Source organism: Podarcis cretensis (genome assembly GCF_951804945.1).
Source record: "Podarcis cretensis genome assembly, chromosome: 1".
In the NCBI taxonomy this organism is placed as follows: Eukaryota; Metazoa; Chordata; class Lepidosauria; order Squamata; family Lacertidae; genus Podarcis; species Podarcis cretensis.
The window spans coordinates 45,940,414-45,956,307 of record NC_137170.1 but is presented as its reverse complement, the minus strand read 5'-3'; the positions used below and the strand labels follow the sequence as shown (position 1 = coordinate 45,956,307).

At 44.9% G+C, this 15,894-nt stretch overlaps 2 protein-coding genes across 2 annotated transcripts in view; one reads left to right on the top strand and one right to left on the bottom strand.

Moving 5' to 3' along the window:
- The first annotated feature begins 10,613 nt into the window (after positions 1–10,613).
- LOC307209455 (cytosolic phospholipase A2 epsilon-like) overlaps positions 10,614–15,894 on the top strand; it is a 77,451-nt gene continuing 72,170 nt past the window's right edge. Inside the window, exon 1 of the mRNA XM_079964538.1 lies at positions 10,614–10,637. The gene's annotated coding sequence lies outside the window, so the exon portion shown is untranslated. The remainder of the gene's footprint in view (positions 10,638–15,894) is intronic.
- LOC307209792 (tigger transposable element-derived protein 1-like) lies at positions 11,337–12,632 on the bottom strand. The gene is made up of 2 exons (XM_079965159.1): positions 11,721–12,632; positions 11,337–11,686 (listed from the first exon to the last, which is right to left on the bottom strand). Exons 1-2 carry the CDS (start codon positions 12,580–12,582, stop codon positions 11,646–11,648), a joined length of 903 nt encoding a protein of 300 aa, XP_079821285.1. The 5' UTR covers positions 12,583–12,632; the 3' UTR covers positions 11,337–11,645.

Sequence of the window (15,894 nt, the reverse complement as noted above, 5' to 3'; positions counted from 1 at the left end):
GAAAGGAAGGGACTTGACGTAAGTTTGTGTTCCTGAACAAATAAAGCCTCTGTAGAGGAACTAGAAGTTTTTGAATTAGAAGGTTTTTGCAGCGGAACAGGAAAAGAAACCTGAGGAATAAGAACTGGACTAAGCTCGAAGTTGGAAGATTTGGGACATCCAGACCTTAAAAGGATCAAGAAACAGAATTTGAGTTATACTCTTAAATATAGAGGTCTGGATGGAAGAAGAATGATCTTTTCTGAGAGTTTCTCTAAGATTGGGCCTTCTTAAATTAAAGATTACCAAAAAGACGGCAAAGTGGAATCGAGAGAGATTTAGACATGGACGTGGGATCTCCAGGCCGGCAGTAGACAGATGGATGGATTTTGGGGATCGAAACTGGGAAAGGGGGGAGGGAGATTTGGAACCCAAAGGCTGTAAAATTATATCTTTTTATTTTCTCTTGTTTTACTTTGTGTGACAAAAAAGGGGGAATTCGTGGAAGGGAACTGGGGTCGATCTTAGGGAAGTACAAAAAATATAAAGAGAAATGGTTATACAAGATAAACTAAATTTGAATAATGGGCTTATTATAATTATAATAAGGTTTTAAAATTTGGGGTAAGAATTTGTGGAACTAATCTAATGGAAATGGAATACAAGAGGGGGAGGGGGGGGAAGTCCTGGAAAGATGTCAATGAAAGTAAGGTTTTAAATGCAAATTTTATTTTTTTATTTTTTCTTTTTTTTCTTTTTTATTCTGGATTTTTTGGAAATTTTAATAAATATCATTTTTTTTTAAAAAAAAAGATGGTTACAAATAGAAACTGTCTCCTCTAGAGGGAGCTTGTCAAATTGTTGCTCTGCAGTTTACTTAGGACTTCACAGCTGTGAGATTAACACCATGGAACCAGACAGTGACCTTGAACAAAAATGTGTTTGGAGGAAGTTTTGGTGTTTGCTTTCTGCAAGACGAGCGCTTTGCTGGAGCAGCTGCATGAGAAGATGGATTTGATGAATGAGAAGTTGGATTTGATGACTGTTGTAGTCAGGGAATGTGAACAAATAGGGAATATTGACGCAGAAATTATACAGAGACCAACTCAGGAAACTGGTTCGACAGTGCAAATGCAAGGGCAGATGATAATGAAAGAGGTTGTGATGGTACCACAAGCAATAATAATGGAGAGACCTGAGGCCCTGCAGGAGCATAAGCCGTCGTTTTGGAAGATTGAATTTGGAATGGGCCGGTGGGAGTCTGGAGCTGAGGAGGATTTTAAACTTGGAGGGACTTTGAAATATCCTGTTAAATACTTTCTGGATTGTATTGATGACTGTGGGGAGTGGGACTGTGGGGAATGGGTTGGTTTGATGAGGGGAGATGGAGATAATTATGGGCTGAAATCCCCCAGAGATCTACTCCTCAATGAGTATAAACAAGAAGAAGAAGATCTGCAGAAGGGGCATGGAAGAGATTTAAGAGCCTCGGACGTAAGACTACCAGGTTGATGGACTAAGTGGAATGGACAGTAAGGACTGACATAACCCGAGACCAGGAAAGAGGGACGTTGGATGAAAATTGGAAAGTCTATAAAGAAAAATTTTTAATTTGGGGAAGTAGTGTAAAATTAATGAATATTAGGGAAAATGTTGGAATGAAACTGTCTGGCTTTAGTAGAAATGATATAAAGAGTTATGTATAAATAAACATTAAGTTTTAAGTTTCAAGGTGTTTTATGGCAAGATAAGGTTAAACAAAGTAACACAATTTTTTAGCAGTAAAATTGGATTATGAATAGGTGGAAAGGATTTGCTGAAATTGTTAATTGAACTAGAATACAAAAAGGGAGGTGTGAGGAGGTTAGGGAAACAAGTAAATGAAAGACAAGACATTGAAAGATGGAAATGTTTTTAATTGTTTTTATTTTTTTCTGTATTTTGTCATTTTTTCTTTTTATTCTTTTTTGCTTTTGTATCTTTGTAATGTTTTTGAAATTCTAATAAATATTATTAAAAAAAAAAGTAATTAAAAACATAGAACCCATGGCATTTTGCAGCTCCATCAGAGGAGTAGGTAGAACTAATTCTGGCTGAATATAAATACAAAAGTAATATGAAAAACTGAAGGGGGGTTTCATTACTACTAGGGAATACATCTTCTTTTGTGTTCTTGTTCCCTGGACACATAGACCATTGTTGTACGTGGCATAACAAGAAGGGCACATGAGTTGTGTATCCTCACCCAGCAGGGTACCAAATCAGTCCTCTCCTGCAGTCATTTGCTGCTCTAAAGGCAGCTCTTTGCTGCTGCTGCTGCTGCTGCTGCTGCAGGAAAGCAATGGCACACAGCACAATATGAGGAAGGGTCAGAACAAGACCCTGGAAAGGGGGAGGTGGAGTTTGCCTTTGCTGCTGCTGTGATGCAGCAACTACAGTTTAAACATGATCAAATTGTAATACTTTAAAATCTAGCAGCTTACTACCCTTATCCTTTACAATTTTTTTTTTGGGGGGGGAGTAAGAAATGTCCCTAGTTTCATCTGAGGAATGTTGGAGGGCATGAAAGCCTTTCTACTCACCTTGAAGTTGAGGCTTAGAATAACATACCCTCCAACATTTCTACAAAGAAAATAGGGACGTCCCATTCCATAATGATAATTATACTATTTATACCCCACACATCTTATTGAGTTGCCCCAGCATTTTGGGCAGCTTCCAACTTATATAAAAATGTAACAAAACACTAAACATTTAAACAAATATCCCTAGACAGGATTGCCTTCACACAGCTCGGGGGCTGGATAACTCCATACCCTCCAACATTTCTCCAATGACAACAGGGACATCCGATGGAAAAGCAGGACATTCTGGGATCAAATCAGAAACCAGAATGGCTTCTCTAAATCAGGGATGTCTCTGGAAAATAGGGACACTTGGAGGGTCTGGAATAAGGGGTAGACACTTAGGCCGTATCCTCTTTTTCCACAGACAGGGCTGGGTTGCCCAACTAGCTGCAGGCTTGGCTTGATGTCAGTTGATTTCCATACCTATAAGAGTTTTCCCTCTGCAGGTATTTCCTTGTTTATCTGGTTTAAATTTGACAAAGTGCCCGTAGCTTAATCCAACTAAACATGTCTGGATCATTTGTCAGATACCAGGGTGCAAACAGTTTTATTATGGCATAAGTTTTTTTCACTGGATTCCACTTCACCAGATCATTATTTATAATTCATGAAAGCTTATTCAATAATGTGTTTCTTAGCCTTAAAAATGCAACTGGACTATTGTTTTGTTTCTGCTGTAAGCAATGGCTAGCTGGTTTTTCGCAATAGCTAGTTAGCACCTGCTTCCCCAGTGCAGAATCTTTGCTCATATTTAATAATATTATTCTACGACAGTAATTCAGCCTGAAATAGAAACTCTTCATTGCCAGTCAGTCACATGGAATCACTGCTATGCTTTGAACAAGCGGGATAAAACAGGAGCAACTGGCTCTCCATCCAAGATAGTTATCACTGTAATATAAAGAGCAGTTGCAGGTCTGGCTTTATCAAAATCAGTACACTCCAGGCAAGGAAAATATGAATAGATTTTATTTTTGAAGGGAACTCCCTTCACCTGATACCTGTTGAGGATCCTAGGTGAGATACCAACATAGTACTGGTTGCTCCCAGTACCAGTCACCAAACAAAATCTGATAAAGTTTCAGATAGTTTACTGTTGCAGAAGATAAGACTCAATAATACAGTTCTGGACACAGCTTGTATATACAGCTTGTAGGCTTTTTCAGATACATATATATATTGATACATACAAGTACAAAGAATATCTGTTGCTCTAAATAAGTTCAGCAATTCAAGACGTAACACTGGACAATTAATACTTATTGGCTAACTGACTAAGAGACAGATAGACTAACTACAGATTGACACACTGAGCTGGCATGCATTAATCACAAGATATAGTCGGTGCACTGGGCCTTTACTATAGTAACTGGCTTTATTAACATTGCACCTGTGTTTAGCTCATCCATGACCCCAGTTACACTCATGAAGGAAATTAACCCCTTCTCATGCTCAATTACTCCAACAATGTTTCCCCAATTTTGGAAGAAATTTTTGTTTGTGCCTTTCTGAATTAGGGCAAAATCAACCAAGGTGGGTTAAAAACCTGTTCTGCAGATCTTTGCTACAGCTTTTCAGCCCAGACTTTCATAATGGGACAAAATAAAAATTTAAATAAAACAAATCTGGAAAGAAACATTTAAGTAACCTGCTTTTGTTCACTCTAAAAAAAGACTTGCCTCTCTTCACAATTCAGAACTTGTTGGTGAAATGGAAAGCAAGAGTATGGGGATTAGACAATTGGTTTCCTCCATATTTAATCTGACCCCCATCATCGGACCTCGGGTTAAGAACTTAATTCGTTCCGGAGGTCCATTCTTAACCTGAAACTGTTCTTAACCTGAAGCATCACTTTAGCTAATGGGGCCGCCTGCTGCCACCGCGCCGCTGCTGTGTGATTTCTGTTCTCATCCTGAAGCAAAGTTCTTAACCTGAGGTAATATTTTTGGGTTAGCGGAGTCTGTAACCTGAAGCGTATGTAACCTGAAGTGTATGTAACCCGAGGTACCACTGTATGATGCTCATTAGCATTCTTTGCAGAAAGCTAGGACACAGGTTGAACCACTACCATGCATGAATTCTGCTAAAAATGTGCAAATCTCCCCATACTCAGCACTGCAAGACTGCTACATTTAAAATGCACCCAAGTGAAGTATGCAGCACTCTAAATTTATTAATCACCCCCACGCCGTTTTGTGCAATACTATCTAATCACAATTTGGCAACTTCACCTAGTGTCAGGAATCAGCCAGCTTCCAGTTGCTGCCAACTGAAGGAAGCAGCCAGGAACAGAGAAGGTTAACTGCAATGCAGGATGAGCATCAGTTAGTGCCAACTCACCCGCCCTTTGGAATGCTGGCCGATAAGGGAATTGTGGAGAGCAAGCCAGAACTCAGTCAAAGCTCGCCGGAAGTACAAACAGGCGGGAAAGAGCTAAGAGACATCCTCTCTGAGAATGGAGAAGAGGAGGGAGCTGACCCACTCAGTCTGAGGTCTCGACGAATGGGAGGGCTGCAAGATAGGAAGCAAAACAAAAGATGTATGGAGCGAAAGTTCAGTTGCTTCTGGTCTCACCAGAAGCAGTCTTCAGAAGGGTCATCTTGATTGATGATGGTGGAGACTGTGTAAAGCCGTCCAGAGCTATCTGTTTTGACAATAAATCGTCCTTTTTAATTAACTACGCTCACTGTGCTATCAAGCCAGGAACTTGAGTCCTAACACCTAGTAATCATGGGATTTGGGGAGAGAGTCTATACTGTACATGCTTAATTCAATGGATTTAAATGCCTGAGTAAACTAGTAATCTAAAACACAATATTAAAAACAGTTTAAAACAAATTACAATCACAATTGAAGTGGTTCCTAAATAAATACTGATAGCTATGAGGATCAAGCATCAAAGTCTAGGCTAAAGAGGTGTGTCTTCAATACATGATAAAAGCTGCAAAATGAAGGTACCTGACACAACTCTGTAAGGAGAGAATGCCATAATTTAGGGGCTGCTGCAGAGAAGGCCCTCTCCTGGGCCTCCACCACCTGAACTGATGAGGGCAGTGAAACCACCAAGAAGGTCCCTCCACTGAACTTAAGACCCAAGAGAATCTGTAGCGAAGAGGCAGTTTTTAAAGATGTTTGGGCCATACATAGAAATACAATTATGGCAAAAGCTTTACCTATTGACACTGGTTTACTTTTGGACCCTGTATTTGAGCATGGCAACCTGTTAGATTTTAAATGCTGTAACTACAAGGGTGGGCCCTTTTTCTTGTTCATTTTTCAGCGGTGAAAAAAATTTCAGTACACCTAAAGAGGTGTACCCAGAACCTACATGACAAACTTTTATCAGCAAGTCAAAACTGACGGAAGCCAGCTGTCATAAAATTGGTGCATAGCATAGAAAAAGCACACAGAGAGACAAAACGTATCTTCAGGGGTGGAGAGCAGCTCATTCTGCTTTCTCTCCTCTCCGGTAACTTTTTTATACTCCTTTGTCTCACAGCCAGCATGGTCATCATGCCAATGTCTCACGTTACACCGATAATGGTTTTACGACACCATCACCATAAAAGGTAATTATTGCCCAGGGGGAACACAACTTCATATATGGTTATACTGCTGCATCACTGAGCTCAGTGAGGGACTACGTAGCATTACAAGCTACTAGTGGCTGCATGGCTCCCCCACAAAACAATATTTTGAACACAGACATTTTAAGATAGATACAGTCGTACCTTTGAAGTCGAATGGAATCCGTTCTGGAAGTCCATTTGACTTCCAAAATGTGTGGAAACCAAAGTGTGGCTTCTGATTAGCTGCAGGAAATTCCTGCAGCCAATCGGAAACCGCGGAAGCCCCATCAGACGTTTGGCTTCCAAAAATAGTTCACAAACCAGAACAGTCACTTACGCATTTGCGGCATTCAGGAGCCAAAACATTCAAGAACTAAGTTGTTAGAAAACCAAGGTACGACTGTAATGCCTTGGCATATGTTGTGGCTATACCTGTTTCACTATGGTGTTGATACTGCTGTTTTATTTCAGTCTTCCTCAGCATAGCACTTTCTAGAAGTTTAAAATCAAAACTCCTATCATGCCCCACCATTGGCTATTATAGCTGAAACTAATGGGATATATTGTTCAAAATCTTTGGAGGGCACCAAGTTGGGAAAATCTGATGGGGAAATTGATGATTATTTACATTCCATACTGCTTAAAATATTTAAAATATATCTAAGTGGCGTACAGAAACCTGAAGCAACAATACAACTAAAACAATACCATGCAAAGATACAGTTACATATAAAAATGTTACATTAATACAAAGCTACTAATATATATATATATATATATATATATATATATATATATATATATATCAATTCTTATATCAATTCTTCGGCGATCGACCATAAAGAAGGCTGATCGCCGAAGAATTGATGCTTTTGAATTATGGTGCTGGAGGAGACTCTTGAGAGTCCCATGGACTGCAAGAAGATCAAACCTCTCCATTCTGAAGGAAATCAGCCCTGAGTGCTCACTGGAAGGACAGATTGTGAAGCTGAGGCTCCAGTACTTTGGCCACCAATGAGAAGAGAAGACTCCCTGGAGAAGACCCTGATGTTGGGAAAGATGGAGGGCACAAGGAGAAGGGGGCGACAGAGGACGAGATGGTTGGATAGTGTTTTCGAGGTTACCAGCATGAGTCTGACCAAGCTGCGGGGGGCAGTGGAGGACAGGAGTGCCTGGCGTTCTCTGGTCCATGGGGTCACGAAGAGTTGGACACGACTAAACGACTAAACAACAACAACAAACTAATATATATAAATCAATATCAGTTCATTTTGCTTCTGATGCACTCTCCCATGCAGCCTCCCCGTTCTCACCCAAGGTCCAAACTCACCCAAGGTCCCAAATCTCAGCTCACCCACAAAAGTATCCTAAGAGTTCCTAGAAGCAGTGGACATCACGCTAATCTCTCACTCTAGATTTGATTTTTATAGGCAGGCCTCTGTTAGATGCTACTTCCTCATGCTGTCCACAGCTGTGCCCCTTTCAGCTGCACTATCCACACCCAGTACAGATGGTCCCCCTTCTACTCACAGTTCTTTCTTTTATACAACTCAAATTATTAATTTTTTGCTGAATCATAGAATCTTAGAGTTGGAAGGGACCCCAAGGGTCATCTAATCGAACCCCCTGCAATGCAGGAATCTAAGCTAAAAGCATCCACGGCCGATGGCCATCCAACCTCTGTTTAAAAAACCTCCAAGGAAAAAGAGTCCACCACCTCTCATGGGAGTCTGTTCCATTGCTGAACATCTCTTACTATCAGAAAGTTTTTCCCGAATGTTTAGTCAGACTCTCCTTTCCTGCAACTTGAAGCCATTGGTTTGAGTTCTAGCCTCCATAGCAGGAGAAAACAAGCATGCTCCCTCTTCCATGTGTCAGCCCTTAAGATATTTTAAGATGTCTGTCATATCTCCTCTCAGCCTCCTTTTTTCCAGGCTAAACATACCCAGCTCCTTCAAGAGCGCCTCATAAGTCTGTTTCCAGACCCTTGATCATCTTGGTTGCCCTCCTCTGCACACATTCCAGCTTGTCAACATCCTTCTTAAATTGTGGTGCCCAGAATTGGACACAGTATTCCAAGTGTGCTCTGACTAAGGCAGAATAGCGTGGTACTACTAATTCCCTTGACCTCAACACCATATTTCTGTTGATGCAGCCTAGAATAGCATTAGCCTTTTTTTGCTGCTGTATCACGCTGTTGTTAAGCTTGTGGTCCACCAAGACCCCTAGATCCTTTTCACATGTACAAGCAGGTGTCCCCCATCCTATATTTGTGCATCTGGTTCTTGCTGTCTAAGTTCAGAATCTCACCTTTGTCCCTAATGAAATTCATTTTGTTAGCTTGCACCCAGTTCTCCAATCTGTTAAGGTCATTTTGAATTCTGATTCTGTCCTCTGCAGCATTACCTACGCCTCCCAGTTTGCTGAATATATTTCAACAGTCCCAAAGTTTGAGAGTCAGTAGCACAGATGTTGTAATGGTTGTTGTATGCAACCCCATGGAAGAAGATAACAGTGGTTACCCAGACTTCATTGCTGGTTGTGAAGGGCCCCTCAAGCTTCAGGACTCCAGAAATGTAGGTCCACCACTGCACATAACCCAGGCTTGACCCTGACCTAACCTCAGCCTTCCCCCAGGAGGCTATTAATGGATACACATCCAATGCCTAAGCTTATCTACATCAGTAATCAAAAAATTTGTGGCCAATTTTTAATCCCAGAAAGTTGTTGGGTCTAGTTCATTCCACACTTTATTGCTCATGTCTTCACCCACGGAGATGGTGTGCACCTTCGCTCAAAGCTATTTCTTCACTCTCTGTCCTCTCCACCTCCTCCATCTTCTTAGATGCTGACTGCTGCTATGACACATGCATCACAGCCCAGATGGTAGTCAATATGTACTATGATTCACCCTGTGTCAGGGACTGGGCAGAGGAGGAATGGTGGAGACTGCCTCCTCAGCCTGACCTGCCAGGTGGTGGTGTGGTTGCTCGAGAGCAAACAGGCAAGACTCTGACCTGTCTTTTCCAGCTTTACTATTAGTGAAAACTATTTACAGTGAGGAGCGTCGCTAGTTCATGTCTGGCTCAGTAGCTAGCAGAATCTGGGCGTGGCCAGTCCTTGTACCTCCCCCAGCATAACAACCGTGTGACCCCCATCCTTCTCCTCCCCTCTCTGCGCTAAAACCTACTGCGCAGACTGGGCGCTGGCAAAGGGGTACTTCCCTCCCCCTCCGCTTTGCTCAGGCTCCGTGTTGAGGCTCTCCCTAGCATCTCCTGGTCCCTGCACCTCCTCCCCACTGGAGGCGGGGCTTTCCTCCTTGCCAGAGGAGGAACTGCTTCGCAAGATCTTCGGAGGTTCCCTATAACACATGCCCTTCCACCTCTCGCCTCTGAGCTGATGGCAGTTCCCTGACATGACCCTTCCAGAGAAGAGGGAGACAGTTTAGAATTACAACAGGGGTTTGAGGGAGCTCACAGTTCAGAGGCAGAGGGGTAAAGTTGGGAATTAATGGGAGAGGAGGAGGAGGAGGAGGAAGATAAGCACCAGGGAGGTGACAGCTGATGGACACAGTGTCTTTAGAAAGCATTCCAGACCCCCCCTCCAAGAACCCAGCGAGCCTTGGAAGTAGGAGAGCAAAGAGCTCAAAGACAGAGGGCACTTTTCAGCACCTGTAGTAGAGAAGTTGAGCTTGACAAATGAGAAAGTGGAAGAGACAGAGGTGGGGTGGAGATTCACTCGAGACAACACCATTATTCCAAGAGGCTGCGTTCTAAGCCTCTCTCTGTATATATTGAATAAAAAGCAGGTTGTAAGGACTTTTTCTTGTCTAATCCGTCCCTGGCAACCTGCTGTGGAAGTTGTTTCCTCTGCCACCTGACACCCTGGTTGTATACCACCCTGAAATCTTATCTGATGAAAGTCAGCATAAAGATGTTTGAAATGAAGAAATTTGATGTGCTGGAGTGCAGGTGAGACAAACGGCCCCTGGAGAAGATATTACACAATAATATTACACAATAATTGTGTTATAGGATGATGTTCAGGTTCTGAGATCTTTCCTGTCTTAAGTAGTTCTGAGTTGTTACTCCAAGTAATTTACCTTGACTTCAGTTTGGGAGGATTCCTCCAGTTGCAGCTGCAAGGGCTTGGTGGGGCTCATGCAATATCTGATGTTTTCCCATGGTTGTTTTGCTGTTGCTCCTTTCCCTGAGTACAGGAGTCACATAGTGGCATGAAAAGTTTGGTCTCCTCCTTCCACTTACTCACAGTTGTCTGCCCTTCTTGAGTTTCTTTTCCAGAGTTGTGTGTAAATGCTTCTCCCCTCCGCTCTGAATATTGCACATCTTAGGAGATCTGTGACTAAGAATAAATCAGCTGGGTGATGCTCAGTAAACGGGAGAAGGCAAGAAAGGGAAATTATTTTTAACACGGTTGCTGATTCCTGCCAACTATCTCTCAGGTAAGTGATTTGTGAAGCTTCCATTGACTCCATACATGTGAATTCACACCCATATTCATCCTGATTTGGCAGAAGTAAAATGAATAGGGGTGTGAATTCACTTCAGGCAAATAAAATTGGGTAGATTTGGACCTTGCCCATAGTGTAGTGGTGCGTCTCTGAAGCAGACAGATGCAAAATGATCCACTTATGAAGCTACAGGCATTTGGAGCGACACAGACTCCTTGCAACAACGTCTGTAAAATGAACAATGCTAGGCATAGAGGAGGGAGAGAAAGGGGTGTGGTTTTGAGACTGATAGCTGTAGCTTCCAATGAGGAAATAGACGTTCTCTCTTCAATCACCCTGCTTTGGGGAGTAACACTGAAGCATAGGTGTCAATTTTTCCCTTTTCTTGTGAGGAATCCTATTCGGAATAAGGGAATTTCCCTTTAAAAAGGGAAACGTTGACAGCTATGCACTGAAGCAATGTATCTGAACTCTGTCCATTTCCCATTGTTCTTTGTCAGCTCACTCTCTTTTATGGACAATGCCATGTGTACACAGATACAGTGGTGCCTTGCAAGATGAAATTAATTCGTTCTACGAGCTTTTTCGTCTAGCAAATTTTTCGTCTTGCGAAGCACAAAATCCCATAGGAATGCATTGAAAATCAATTAATGCGTTCCTATGGTCAAAAAAAGTCCAAACAAAGCCAAATTCGGTACAAAAAGAGTTTATTAACTGCTCTTTAAAGTCACACATACTGTAAAGAGCATTTCAAAAATTGAAGGAACAATAAATTAAGTTTCTAAACATGACAGAAAAACATTTAAAAATCAACAAAGTGTACAGTACATTTTCTAAGACTCTGGGAGACCACTCGAAGAAGGTTCCTCTTCCACTCTTTGCTTCTTGCTGAAGAACCTGTCCATGGTCTGCTGCTTCATCCGCCTTTTCAGCACCTCCCTGAAAGGCGACATGACCCTCGTATCAAAAGTGTTCACAAGGTCATGTGCCAGGTCCTTGTCAGGGTGGTGCCGCTGTGCAAAAGCCTGCACATCCTTCCACTTCATGCAAATGTCCCTCAGTTCTTTGGAGGACAGCCCTCAGTTGCTTCCTCCTCTTCCAGCGAGGCCAGCTCCTGCGCAGCCTCTGCCTGCAGTTCGACCAGCTCCTGGGTGGTCAGCTTGTGGTCGTGCTCCTCCACCAGCTCGCTGACGTCCTCCTCTGTGACCTCCAGGCCCATGGTCCTCCCCAAGGCAACAATGTCCTGCACCACTGTTGACTCTGGTGCATCAGAGTCACTTGGTGCCACACAGTCCGGCCACAGGCTGCGCCAAGCGCAATTCAAATTTCTCTGGCTGAGCCCGTTCCAGGCCGTGGTGATCATCTTCAAGCAGGTGACGATGTCGAAGTGGTCCTTCCAGAATTCCCGCAGGGTGATGGTGGTGCAATCAGTCACCTCGAAGCATCGCCTGAAAAGCTCCTTGGTGTAGAGATTTTTGAAATTGGCGATGACCTGCTGATCCATCGGCTGAAGCAGTGGCGTGGTGTTAGGCGGCAGGAACATGATGTTGATGAAGCTGAATTCCTCCAACAAGTCCAACTCAAGGCCTTTAGGATGAGCAGGAGCATTGTCCATCAGAAGCAAAGCCTTCAGCGGCAGGTCATTGTCCAGCAGGTACTGTTTGACAGCAGGGCCAAAAGCAAGATTGACCCAGTCCACAAACAGCACACGTGTGACCCAAGCCTTACTGTTGGATCGCCACATGACACCTAGCTGCTCCTTGTTGACCTTGTGTTTCTTGAAGGCCCGTGGGTTCTTCGAGTGGTACACCAGCAGGGGCTTGATCCTCAGGTCGCCGCTTGCGTTGGCACAGAAGAGCAGGGTCAGACGGTCCTTCATGGGCTTGTGGCCAGGCAACTTGGCATCCTCCTGAGTGATGAAAGTCCTTTTGGGCATCCTCTTCCAAAACAGCCCGGTCTCGTCGCAGTTGAAGACCTGCTGTGGAACGTAGCTGTCAGGGAACTGCCATCGGAAGAACAGGTGGTGGAAGGGCTCCAGGAGGATAGAAGAGATTCAGCAGCAGAAGAGGGAACCAGTAGGGGGGGAGCAGGAGCTTCCAGGGACAGGAAGTCGGAGGGGAGGCTCTGGGACACTTCCAGTGAGAACAGTGAGGAGGTATCAAGGCCCCCTTTAGCGACCCCCACCCCTCGCCGGAAGCTGTCACGCAGGGAATCTAGGAGACGCGTTTCCGTCAAGCAGCTTTTATGCTGGAAGCGTTTCCGCAAGCGCCCACTGTCGGATTCTACCAGTGACTGACGGAGCCATGTCCAAGGGCTCCGCTCAAGGCAGAGCTTTGCTATGTTAAGCAAACTCCGAGGGACTAACCCTTTTACGCACAAGTAGCTCATTGTCCCATCACAGCAATCCGACAGTCCCTGAAAGCGCTTGTGCAAGGAGAGGCATCATGAGCAAGCCAACCGGAGCCGGAGAAGGGGAAGCAGCTGCAGCCGTTCCAAACCTGGAAGAAAGGTACAGGATGTTGGAGATGCAGTTAGCCCTGCAAACGGCTAGGCTTGAGGAGAGGAGGGCTCAGGATGCAGAGAAGGGAAAAGCCACCCAAGTCTCAAGGAAGGTGCCGGGACTGGTGCAGAAATTTGGGGGTGATCCCAGGAACTATCAAGCCTTTAGGACAGAAATGCAATATGCCCTTAATCTGCAGTTTGATGATTTTCCTGATGAGGAATCGAGGGTGGGGTATGTGATTGGCCATCTAGAAAAAGGGGCGAGAGACTGGGTGAGGCCCCTGATGGCAGCCAATAACGAGGTCCTAAAGGACACAAGGAAGTTTTTTTGCGCCATGGATCTGATGTTCTCCAGTGAGATTGAGCAGGGAGTGGCGCGCAGACAGTTAATGGCGTGTAAGCAAGGGAACCGATCTGTCCGTGAGTACTGGACTGAGTTCACCATGTTGATCCATAAATTAAATTGGGATTTGTCTGCGGAACCGATACAAATGCTGTTCGAAGAAGGATTATCTTCGGCAGTAAAAGATGAACTTTCCCGGGCACCCAGGGCAGAGTCTATGGACCATTTGACTAAATCCGCGCTGGCCATAGGAGCACGCCAGGAGGCCAGAGCCCTGGAGAAGCGGGAAGGGAAAGAGGAGCGTTGGAGGGATTTCCGCATTCCTGAGATTCCAGAGCAGCCTTCCCAGCCAGCAGAGCCGATGGAAATCGGAACAGCGCGCGCGCGCGCAGTTTCAAACCCCAGCGAAGGGCGGAAGAAGGAGGGGAAAGGCGCCAAGAAATGTTTTCTCTGCCAACAGCCAGGTCACTTTGCCAGGGTTTGTCCGCAAAGAAAGGAATGGCAAGGAATGGCGGGAGCTGTTGGGGAGGAGGCGGAGGGAGCCAAGGAGTCAGTAAAAGCCAACGCCTGGCTGGAACCATCAGGGCACAGCAGCCAGGCCAAGGATCAGTGAATGTGCCCACGCCGGAACCGCCAAGACCAGCGCTAGTAATAGAGGTGTTGTTAGAACTGGCAAACGGACAGCCTCTAAAGGTTAAGGCGCTATTAGACTCAGGCAGCTCCTGCAACTTTATGAGTAAGGAGTTTGCAGCCGCACACCAGATACAAACCATCCCTTTAAAAAATCCCCTGCAGGTGACCACGATTGATGGGAGGGCGCTGTTGGGAGGAGAAGTTAACCAGCAGACTGTCCCCATGACAATGAGGGTGGCAAGACACACGGAACTGATAGCGTTTAATATAGCCACGTTGGGAGGAGCGCCCATCATTTTGGGGATGAGCTGGCTAGCGCTGCATGATCCGCTTGTGGGATGGCATCAGAGAGTGGTTTCCTTTGGGTCAGCACATTGTATGGGACGCTGCACGGAAAAGGGGGGCCAAGTAGGTACCCAGGCCACGTTAGCAAAGATAGAAGCAACGGATCAAGGTAGGGTACCACGACAATATGCAGATTTTGCCAACGTCTTCAGCGAAAGGGAAGCAAATAAACTACCCCCGCACAGACCCTTTGACTGCCAAATCAACTTACTCCCAGGAGCACAATTGCCAGTGGGCAAGGTGTATGCAATGTCAGACAGGGAGATGCAGGAGTTAAGGGAGTTTATTGACAAAAACCTCAAGCGTGGGTTCATCAGAGAGTCACGAGCGGTGGGGGGTAGCCCAGTGTTCTTTGTGGACAAAAAAAATTCAGATAAACCAAGATTGGTTGTGGACTTCCGGGCCCTAAACGCAGTGTCCGAACCCGTGACTTTCCCTATGCCCAGAATTGATGACATTCTGACCCGGGTGAGAAAAGGGAAAATTTTTACCAAGCTGGACCTGAGGGGGGCGTATAACCTGATACGTATGAGAAAGGGAGATGAGTGGAAAACCACTATGTTCACCCCCTTGGGGGCCTTTGAGTACTGCGTTATGCCTTTCGGCCTCCAGGGGGGGTCGGCAGTTTTTCAATCATTCATGAATCACGTCCTAGGACCATTGCTTTACAAGAACTGCGCTGCGTTCTTAGATGATGTACTGGTGTACTCAGAGGATGAAGAGCAGCATGTGCGAGATGTACGAGAGGTACTGAGCAAACTGCAAGAAAACCAGCTGTGGGTGAAACTGGAGAAGTGTCAGTTTCACACCAGAGAGGTGGAATTCCTGGGGTACCGGTTGTCAGACAAGGGGCTGGCCATGGATCCTAGCAAGGTGCAAGCGGTACTGGAATGGAGGCCACCGAAAACTAAGAAAGATGTGCAAAGGTTTTTGGGGTTCGGAAACTTCTATCGGAAGTTCATCAAGAACTTTGCCCACTTAACAGCCCCCATCACGGATTGTCTCAGCAGTAAGAAGAAATTTGTCTGGACGGAAGAAGCGCAGCGAGCATTCGAAAGTTTAAAGAGGGCGTTTGCTTCGGAAGAACAACTCTTACACGTGGATCTGCAGCAGCCGATGAGAGTGGAAACCGACGCGTCTGACAGAGCGGTGGGCGCCGTACTCCTACAGCCGGGACAGGATACGTCAGAATGGAGACCGTGTGCCTTCTTCTCGAGGAAATTGAACAAATCCGAGAGGAACTATACCATGTACGACAGGGAATTACTCGCCATCCATGAAGCGTTCAAGAGATGGCGATACCTGTTGATTGGGGCGCAACACAAGGTTCAAGTGTGGACAGACCACAAAAATCTAGAATACTGGAGGACAGCCCGAGTACTGAACCAGAGACAAGTCAGATGGGCGCAAGAGTTCTCCAAGTTC